At 45.3% G+C, this 10,536-nt stretch overlaps 1 protein-coding gene across 1 annotated transcript; it reads left to right on the plus strand.

The window, feature by feature from the left end:
- The first annotated feature begins 1,791 nt into the window (after positions 1-1,791).
- LOC134291675 (uncharacterized) lies at positions 1,792-2,422 on the plus strand. Its single transcript, XM_062859748.1, has 2 exons — positions 1,792-1,918; positions 1,962-2,422. Exons 1-2 carry the CDS (start codon positions 1,792-1,794, stop codon positions 2,420-2,422), a joined length of 588 nt encoding a protein of 195 aa, XP_062715732.1.
- Positions 2,423-10,536: the final 8,114 nt, after the last annotated feature.

Below are 10,536 nucleotides of genomic sequence, written 5' to 3' on the forward strand. Positions count from 1 at the left end.
TGGTGCTGACATAACTGATTAGTTAAAAGATGGTGCGTGAGTTTAGCCTAGATGATTCTGAGAACATCATGGTTGTGCATGAGATACTAAGAAATTGTATGTGTCAATGGTGCACCATGGCTCAGTGATTCTCAACATTGCGTGGTAAGATCCAAGGTGCAAGAATTGCAAAAATGGTGCATATAATTTTTTAAAGAAGGGGGGGCAAGTGCCCCCCTCCTTGCCCCCCCCCCCTGTGCACGCTAGTGATTTGTTCTAGCCTGGATGTCTGTTCTCTGTGCTCGAACTCACCAGAGTTGCTTTCTTCTTTGTCCAAGCATCTATGGGACGAGCGGTCAGTCCTGGATCTAGACTCCTCAAGCGCAACGGTCAAAAGCGTGACTCTGGGGCTGCAAAGGGACACCCAGTCTGACGATTTCTGCTTCACCTTTCCTGAGTGAAGATCCAATTCTTCCTACATCATGATGTGCAGTGTTCATTCCGACGCTGCTAGATTCTTCGATCCACTGGGCCTGGTTGGACCGCAGTTGTAGTCCAAGCGAAAATCTTTATTCAGCGGTTGTGGTTGCTAAAATGCGACTGGGGGATGATCCTCTCGACGAGTCTCTGCAGGAAATGTGGATGGAATACAAGCAGAACATGGTCGCATTGGAGTCCCTATCGATTCCTCGCTGGCTTGGCGTCAGCAACGACTGCACAGAATTGCAGCTACACGGGTTCTGCGATGCAACGGAAGCTGTGTACGGAGCGTGCCTGTACCTCAGTTGTACTGCGTCGGATGGCACTGTCACTGTTCGGCTGATCACCTCCAAGTCACGAGTGGCGCCTCTGGAAAGTTTCCAGAGGAAAAAGATGAAGATGAGCATCCCTCGCCTCGAGCTGTCCACGACACTCTTGCTGAGTCACCTGTTTAAGAAGTACAACCAGGTCCACCCGAACGTTACAGCGTACTTCTGGACAGACTCGATGATTGTAAAGTGCTGGTTGGTTTCGTAACCCTCTCGGTGGCAAATCTTCGTAGCAAACCGTGTGTCGGAGATCCAGCACCTAACCAAGGATGGAGTTTGGGGTCATGTTCCAGGCACACGGGAACCCGGCACATCTTATCTCCCGTGGAATGTCGCCAGCACACCTTCAGTACCAAACACTTAGGTTCGAAGGTCCGCCCTGGTTGGCTTAGGACCAACTGTTCTGGCCACATGCAGACGATGCTTCCAGCGTTGAATTGAACACATCAGTTCTAGAATAGCGCCCGACACCCGCATTTCCAGCTCAAGCAGTACCTCCAAGCGAAATCTTCGGAGAACGTTCGTCGTTCATGGTACTCGTCCGTATCGTGGCACTGTTGCTTCGATTTCGGCACAATTCGCAAAAATGCAATCGGTCGTCCAGAAAAAACTTGTCCGCTGACGCTCTTAGAGCAGGAACAGGCAACTATCGCTCTAGTTCGCTTGTCCTAGCAGGAATGCTACCTACAAGAGCTAAAAGAGTTGGCCAAACGGGGATATGTCCACGACTCGTCCAATATCGCTGCGCTGCATCCACAACTCTGTGACGGTGTCATGCGCGTCGGCGGCCGGCTCTCTAAGGCAGTGATATCGTCCGATCGCAAGCATCCCTACATACTCCACCACAAGCACCCTTTCGATGGTCGTGCGGCATTTCCACTACAAGCTCTTCCATGCTGGTCAGCAACTGCTGATCTCTGCGGTTCGCAGAAACTTCTGGCCTGTTCACATGCACAGTTTGGCAAGAAAGTTGATACATGATTGCATTCCCTGCTTCAGCAGCATGCCCAAGGTTCTGGACCAATTGATGACCGATCTTCCGTCGGCTAGGGTCAACCCTGCACCACCGTTCATGAGCGTCGGCGGTGGACTACTGCGGTCCATTCCAAGTCAACTACCCCCATCGTCGAGCGAGTCCAGTGTAGTGCTACGTAGCGATTTTTGTCTGCCTAGTAGTGGAGGCCGTCCATTTGGAGCTGGCGATGGACCTAACCACCCAAGCGTTCTTAGCAGCGCTGAAACGTTTCGCAGCTCGTCGTGGCAAGCCCCATTTAATAATGTGCGATAACGCAACAACCTTCGTCGGAGCGAAACGGGAGCTAACCGAGCTACATCGACTGTTTCACGACCAGAAGTTCCAAGAGAAATTCATCAAGGATACCAGTTTCGATGGCATCGAGTTCCGATTCATCCCTCCCTGTACGCCAAACTTCGGTGGTCTTTGGGAGGTACATGTCAAGTCATCCAAGGGACACTTCAAGAAGGCTGTCGGAACAAAAGTGTTGAAAGTGTACGAAAGGTTGACTGCACTGGCGCAGATCGAAGCAGTCCTCAATTCACGTCCACTAACCCCAATCAGCAGTGATCCCAGCGATTTCGAGGCTCTAACTCCAGGGCGCTTCCTGGTTCAGTGACCACTAACTGCTATCCCGGAGTCTGATTTGCAAAATGTGGGAGACTGCTCAGCAGGTGTCACAGCAAGTCTGGAGCAGGTGGTCTACACAATACCTCTCGGACCTCCACAACCGCACCAAGTGCACCAAACAGAGGAACAAAATTCGTATCGGCACGATGGTCCTACTCAAAGACGAGAATGCCCCTCCTCTAAAGTGGCACTTAGGCAGGGTCATTAAGGTCTTCGAAGGGTCGGACGGCAACATTCGTGTCGTCACGATCCGCACTAAAGACGGATGCTTCGATCGAGGTATATCGAAAGTCTGTCCTCTTCCTATCCGAGACAACGATGAGAGCCCTCAACTCTCACCCGCATAAGTCACTCGCCGAGTGCACACCGGTGTTACGGAATCGTCCAAGGCGGTGACCACAGGGTCATTGCAAGATTCAAGCAAAATTCTAACCGTTGCATACCGTTGCTAGCACCACAGCGCTCGCTACCGTCTCTTATCCGGAGGAACCCATGGTAACCCCTCCAACAGCCGTCGTCAACGGTTTGGCAGTGAGGTTGACCAGCTCACGTTGCCGATCAGCGCATTGGTGGCACGAAGTTACGAAGTCGAAGTCAAAGAAGGGTGGTCATCCGATCGCAGAAGCACCTACGCCCGGCAGAGACTACCACTCAGGTTTACACTCTACCTTGGATCCTCAGGCGCCGTTCCGGCTTTCAGGTAAGATGTTCAAGTTTTCAAATTTCTACGCACAACCACTACATCCAATCCTATTTGAGGAAATCATCAACCAAACCATCACCATACGCATCATCACAACGGAATCCCGCAGGCAGCAAGGAAGGAAACCAGCCATCAACCGATATGGAGTGGTGTGAGATCGTGCCAGACGATGACCCTGACCGATCCAAAAGGAAGCACCGTGATGCAGTCCATTGACGTCAATCCGAAGTCCCAGATTCAAGTCAAGCCACCGTAGAAGAATAAGAAGAAGCCATTCCCGCTGTGCACCAGCATGGCATCCCTGGAGATCGCCCCCCACACACACACTGGAAGCCCCAGCCAGCAATTTGGTTGCTATATCGAAATTGCAACTGAAATAGTCACACATATATAGCACCAGAGAAATCGTATTCAATGCACGAAACAGGTATATACATGCTAAAGTGGAGGCCATATCGAAACATATATACGATTACTGCGATTCCATCCAACATAATTTACGATTTCTCGAAAAATTTCTACGATTTCACCGATTTTATCCGTCTAAATATACGATTATGCATGATCTTATTACGATTGAGAGTACCAATATACGACTATAGATTTTAAAAATAAAAACAAAGCAATTGGTGTTCAGTGGGAATCGAACTTAGGTCCTTTGATTGAGAACTGCACGTTATCTCCATTGGCTATATTGCCAAGTTGAAAATAGAGAGTTCAAAGTGAATGGCATGAAACTTGCGGTGGGAGCGTTGTTGTTGTGCATTGAGTGGCACCAAAAGTGGTGCCCTGCAAGAGGCCCGGAATTTACATCGTTGTTGGAATCTATACATCACTTATTGTAAGTCATCTGATAGTATGAAAACCTATATATTGGGTTGAAATTATTGCTACCATGTTTGGAATGTGTCAACAACAACAAAAATACAAATTTGAGATGAATACCATTTTTTTCTTTTTCTCCATCATACAAATATGTCAACAAAACCATTTACGATTTCCGAGATTAAGATTCGACTATTAAAAGTGCAGTAGCAATCATATGCGACTGTAAAAATGAATATACGATTTCTACGATTTCATTCACTTCGTTTACGACACAAGTGTGACGCAAACGATCAATATACAACATTGTTATAGTTGTATATGATTTCACCGATTTTCATCATACCTTTAGGTAGCAAGCTCGATTTAGCAGATTCATATACGATGTGAAGTGACGATTGCCACGATTCAAAGAAATCATTTATACGATGCTAGCGAACTTGCAGCTTGACACTAATAATGTATGTTTTCTCCACGATTCTATCCGATTCTGTGCGATCCTACCGATAGTATCTCGCACCTTTTATGATAGGAGACGACTATATGAAACAAAATCGCAATTGAATTTTAATTTGGCATGAAATGCGATTTTACACAATCATTGGCAACAAATATACATATTTTTATACAATGCTGATTCAATATATGAAAAAATACGATTTTTTCCACACAATGATTTACGATATGTGGTTGGCTGGGGCGTCCGTGAGCCCCATGTCAACGTGTATCGGCCCCGGAGGCGCATAAACGGAGCAGATCATCGACAGTTCCCTACCGCACGTACCCGCGCGCGTGGCGATGTCCCGTCGGCAAAGGTCAACGGAGTTCATCATCAGCAGCAACAGAAGCAAAGTAAATTCCAACAAAAAATCATATTCCAATATTGTTAGATATAAGCAAGTGTAGATCAGTAGAACTAGAAATTCGAATGAAATTTGTTGTTGAAACCCGTCTGTTTTCAAGGCGGCTGGCATATTCGGTCCGAGATTGTGAACCACTGGTTCTGATCTCTTTAGATCAGTTTCCCTGTCTAAGCCGCTCATGAAAAGAACCCTAACTCTCGCTTCTCGAGAGCGACGCGAAGGCGGGCGAGATAACGTTGTACGAAACCCAAAATAAATTAGTTAGCCCACCAACCATCACTTGCGATACACGCGTCTTGTTTTCGGTCCGGTCGAGAATGAAGTTCAAGTTTACGTAGCAGTTCGTGTAGTGCAGTGAATCTTTACGAGAAAGTTCGATGATCGAAGGCAGAGGTCAAGGACCTATGGAAACTCGCGTCTGAACGGACATTTAATTTACAGTCCACTAATTAGTCCGTGCCAGAACCACCCCTGTTGAAGATGATTGAAGATGATGAAAGGTTTCATGAAATTTGTCAACGAATCTCTGAATATTTAATGTTTTGAAGAAATCCCGAGAGGAATTTCTGAAGGAATCACTAGAGGAATTCCTCGAATGATCCCTGAAGGAATTCAAAGAGAAATTTCTGGAGTAATCCCTGGATTATTCCCTGGGAAAGTTGCTGCAGGAATGCCTGGAAGAAACCCTGGTGGATGCTTTGGAAGAATTTCTGGAGTAATTTCAGGAGGAATCTGTAGGAATTTCTGAAAGCAAGCCCGTGCACAAGGGATGGGGGGTTTGAGTGTTAAACCCCGTCATTACCGACGCTCCATACACTAGGCGCCCCTCTGCCTTTTGCCGAAATTTGGGGAAAAAAACTCCTTTGGCGCCACTTCTGTGCACGGGCCTGTCTGAAAGTATATCTGAGGAAAGTCCTGGAGAAATTCCTGTAGCAAACCCTGCAAGAACTCCAGGAGGAATCCTCGAATAAATTGCGGAATGCGTGGAGAAATGCCTAGAGGAATTTTCAGAATAATCCCTAGAGAAGTCCATGGAAGAATCCTGGGTAAAATCCAGAATTGCTGTTAAAACTTCTGAACGAATTCTTGGATGAATTCCTGAATCAATTTCTAGACGAATTTCTAGAGAAAATCCTAAAGAAATTCTTGTGGATATATTTACGGAAATGGTGGAATACCAGGAAAAACCTAGAAATTGAAGCGATTTCTGGAGAAATATGTGCAGAAATTCCTGGAGTAATGCCTGGAGGAATCCCTGGAGAAATCTTTCAGGCAATTCCTCGAAGAAACCCAGGAAGAATTCAGGAAGAAATGCCAGGAGGAATTCGAAGGAATCCCAAGAAGAGTTACTGAAAAAACTCCCAGAAAGTACTGTAGAAGTCGCAGAAAGAATTCTTGACGAAATCCTTAAGGAATCCGAAGAGGAGTTCGTGGAGAGCTTCAAGAGGAATCTCTGTAGCAGTTCCTGAAGAATCCCCAGGAGGACTTCCTAAGGGAATTCCTAAAAAAAATCCCGGAGGAAGTCCTGAAGGAATTCCAGGAAGAGTTCATGGAGGAATGCTTGGAGGAATTTTTATACTCAATAATACCTGAAGTTGTTCTTGAAAAAATCACAGAAAAAACTCCCGAGCGAATTCCTGGCAAAATTCACGAAGAAACCCCATGAGGAATCCCGGAAGCAGCCCCTTGAGGAATGACTCAAGTAATCCCGTGGGAGCTTTCTTTATTTCTTAATTGCTGGGGCCTCGTGGCCGTGCGGTTAGCGTCACCAAGCGTATTGCCGTACCATGCCTAGGGGTGAGGGTTCGATTCCCGCTCCGAATTATGAAACTTTTCGCTAGAAATGTTTCTTTCTCGTATCCACTGGTGATCGTATTGTGTTTCGGTAATGTATTTCGTGTCCGTTGTCTGGTGTTAAGTTGCGTTTAGTCTGTACAGCCTCTGGATGATGACGGTGTCCGTGTCTTTTAAAAAAATTCTGTCAGAATCCCTAAAAAAACGAAATAGTCCATGTCTGTAGAAATTTCTGGACGAATAATTTAAGGAATCGTAGGATGGACAGTTGAAGGATTTATTTTTTGTACAAAATGTTTAACAAAATGTTTGAGAAATTTCTGGCTGATTTTTTTAATAATCTCTGGCTAAGTTTCCTGAAAGAATTCTTGAAAGAAATTCTTGCAGAAACACTTTGAATAACTCCAGATGAACCCAGCCAACACACAATCGCATATGCTGTTTAATAGGTTGCTAACGTGGAGGCGATATGCGTACTTTTTTCACGCAGTTAAACAGGAGCATGTATGCATGTGGCCTCCACTTTAGCATCCTATTCTACGTCATATACGACTTCAAGTTAGCTGGAGAATTATTTGATAAATTTGTAGTGGAATTCTTAAAGGAATACACGGACAAATCCCGGAAGAAATTCCATAAAAATTACCTGCAGCCATACCAATAAGGATCCCTGCTGAAATTCCTTTGTGAATCATGAAACCAAGCTTGTTATTTGGCGAAATTCTATGATAAGATTTAAATGGTGCTTTCAGAGAAATTAGTTGGCAAACTTTGATGTGCTTTTCGAGAAAAAATGATAATTGTGGATACAATTTTAGATATTAGATTAGATCATTTCTTTAGAGTATTTTTCTGGAACTCTGATAGTCTTAAGCTGGCTGATGAATTCCCTACAAAACTGCTGACTTAGAAATACTTGCAATCACTTTACATACTTAGACAATTCCTCAAGAACTTTAGGAATTTCATAATAAACGTTCCACATTCGTTTTTTAGAAAGGAACTCTTTTTTTTCTAAATTCTTTTTTTTTTCGTGAATTTTAATTTTATTGCTAGTGCTTCGGAAACTGTATCGGCAATTCTATTGGGAATTCGTCCGGCAATTTTTTAGAACTCCTTCAACAATCCCCTTGTGAATTTTTTCACTTCCAATTTCCAAAAAAAAAACACTGAAATAAATAAAGTTTTTACAGAAATTTTCAGATAAAATAACTTAAACAGTTTCCGAAAAAGTTATCAAAGTTGTTAAAAAAAATAATAATAGTCGAATCAGTTCTCAAGGAAATTGCAAAAACAGATCACACAGTTGCTGGGAAATTAAAAAAAAAACAATTTTCTTAAATAAAATCTGTGCTGCTGTACGCCAGTGAAACCTGGTGTGTATCAGTGGAGAACACCCACGGATACAGGTCCTTATCAATAGATGCCGGTGGTATATAATTCGTGCATGGTGGCCTCACAATTGGATCTCCAACGTGGAGCTCCATCGTCAACGTCATCAAAAGCCGTTAGCAACAAAAAATCGAGAGCGGAAGTAGAGGTGGGTCGGCCACAATCTACGCAGAGGCGGAAACGAAATCTGCAAACAAGCGTTAGACTGGAACCCAGCAGGACATCGCAGCTGAGGCAGATCATTCAATTCGGCCCTCTGCACCGCCATGGGTGCTCAGGACTGAAAGAAGAAGAGAGACCTATTTCTGAACGTATCTTATCTTTTTCGATAATATCGTTTCCCAACACTCACCATGTAAACCCTGGCTGGCACCAGGTAGTGCTAACAAATGCATCCTACTAGATACGTAGAACCAGTTTTATATGTATCTTCTGTCTCCCAACTCGTTAGAATATTCGAAAGATAAAGGACATGTCTCGCTTTCAGTCGATCACTGTACAAATTCTTAATATTTTGCATTTAAGTAACTTATCTATCGGTACAAAAGTCATCTAATTATTTTTAAATAACCCCAGCAACCTAACACTAATGCACATCCCATGTTCCGTCGAGGGTTTGACGTAAAACCACCTTAGTGACGATGGGTATTCCTAGTCTATGAATAGGTATGCAAATGACAAGAAAAGACCCTTAGACCCGGACGACCACATCTACCGCATCGTACCCACTTGTCACGTACGACGCAGTTATAAAAACGTTAGTTTTTTAGTGGTTTTATACACCTAGAATTTATTTTACCCAATCCCAGTTGTGGTCAAAGACGAGGTACATTGGAAGGAAGATTATATAAGCATCCCCGTTGCCCATGCCGTGGGGCACGTAAATACGTGCATTTTTAACCTCTGTGTGCTACAGAAAGAAAACCCAAAGCGGTAGAAAAAAGTCCGCAAAATCCCAAACGTCGTCCGAATGGGAGTTTTTTTTTGCTTGCATGATGTATGGAATGAAAGTTTTAATTTTGTTATCCTTGCAGATCGTCACTCATCTGTGTAACATTTGTCTAGATTGCAGAACTGGCGGCCGACGATGTAGCAAAAATGAGTTTTTCCATTTATGTGTAAGTCTTCTCCGCATCTCGAGTTTGTCGAAAAGTGGTCTCTGACGGGGCCGGGGCAGTGAAATCCTGCCGGGCACTGGTTCGGAAGTGAAGAATGGAAGGTTTACTGTTTTTCTTGTTCTTTAGCTATTGCTAATAGGTGTGTTTTTCAGAATGCATGGAACAGATTTGGCGGCCAAGTGGCTACGGCTTCTGACTTGTATGCTGAAGGTTCTGGGTATAATCCTTTTTTGCTTTCCAAACCATGGGGGGTAATTTGCTCAACAGACAACTGAACAAGGATGTCCAGGTAGTGTGGGGTTAAGGATCGTCTACTACTACAAACATATCCACGGTCAGTGTCTCTAGCAGGATCTGACCCGCTGGTTCGTGAAACGGCTTCCCCATTGCACGACCCAGGCATTAAAGTCAGCCGCTATTACAACCGACCTTCGCTCTGTCCGCACGGTCGTCATACAGTCCAACATCGGCGTGAGCTGCTTGATCGATCACCGCGGAGGCGTATAACAGCTACTGAAGATGACCCCGTTTACTTTGGCGACCACGAAGTCCTCATAGGTAGTAGACACCAACTCCTGGACGGGGTATTTACCCCTCGTCCATATCACTGCCATTTTTCTGTACCCATTCACGAACCAATTGCTGTTGCCGGCGGGTATGGGTCCGATATCATGGCGATATCCGACCTCCACGCGGAACCCGCCTGACAGAGCTGCTGCTGAGTTACGACACAGTGGTTCAGGTTCAGCTGCGTTACTTGCACTGTGATTTGTCCACTGCGGCTTTTTTCAAGGCCGGGCACCTTTGACCACCCGTTGGAAGCCTGTTGTTCACGGATTTCCCGGTACAAATCAGACAAATGGGTGGACTCGTGCAGCCTTGTGCCTTACGGTCTTCGGCTCCGCATGTCCCTCGCAGTTTGCTCCTGTCAGGGCTTTTGCAGTTCGATGACTTGTGTTCTGATTTCAGACATCTAAAACAAACCTCCGGTGGCTCGTTTAGTGTCAGATGGCATACGCACCAGCCTACCTTGATCCTCCCTACTTGAACGGACTTTTGTACGTCCGCCACAGGCAGCTGTACCAAGGCTACCTGTGTCCCTGACAGGCCCCTTCCGTAGTCGAACGGCAGCGGTGTCCTCTTGCATCTTGCACTGTTGCCACAGTGCCGTTTCAAGCTCTTGCGCTTCGGTGACCTCATCTAGGATTTTCATCTTCAGAGTCGCCTTTGCTGTAAGAGCCCGCACCTCGACCTCTTCGCTAAGGACCTTTGCCAATTTTTGTAAGCGACGCCCTTGCGTTTCTTGTCGTGTTTGATCTCTAGAATCATTTCTCCCGTACGAGTACGTCTAATACTGCGCCCGTCGGCTGCTAGATCCATGAGCTTGGCGTCGCTTTGCATCGCCTTC

This window comes from Aedes albopictus, chromosome 1 (assembly GCF_035046485.1).
Source record: "Aedes albopictus strain Foshan chromosome 1, AalbF5, whole genome shotgun sequence".
In the NCBI taxonomy this organism is placed as follows: domain Eukaryota; kingdom Metazoa; phylum Arthropoda; class Insecta; order Diptera; family Culicidae; genus Aedes; species Aedes albopictus.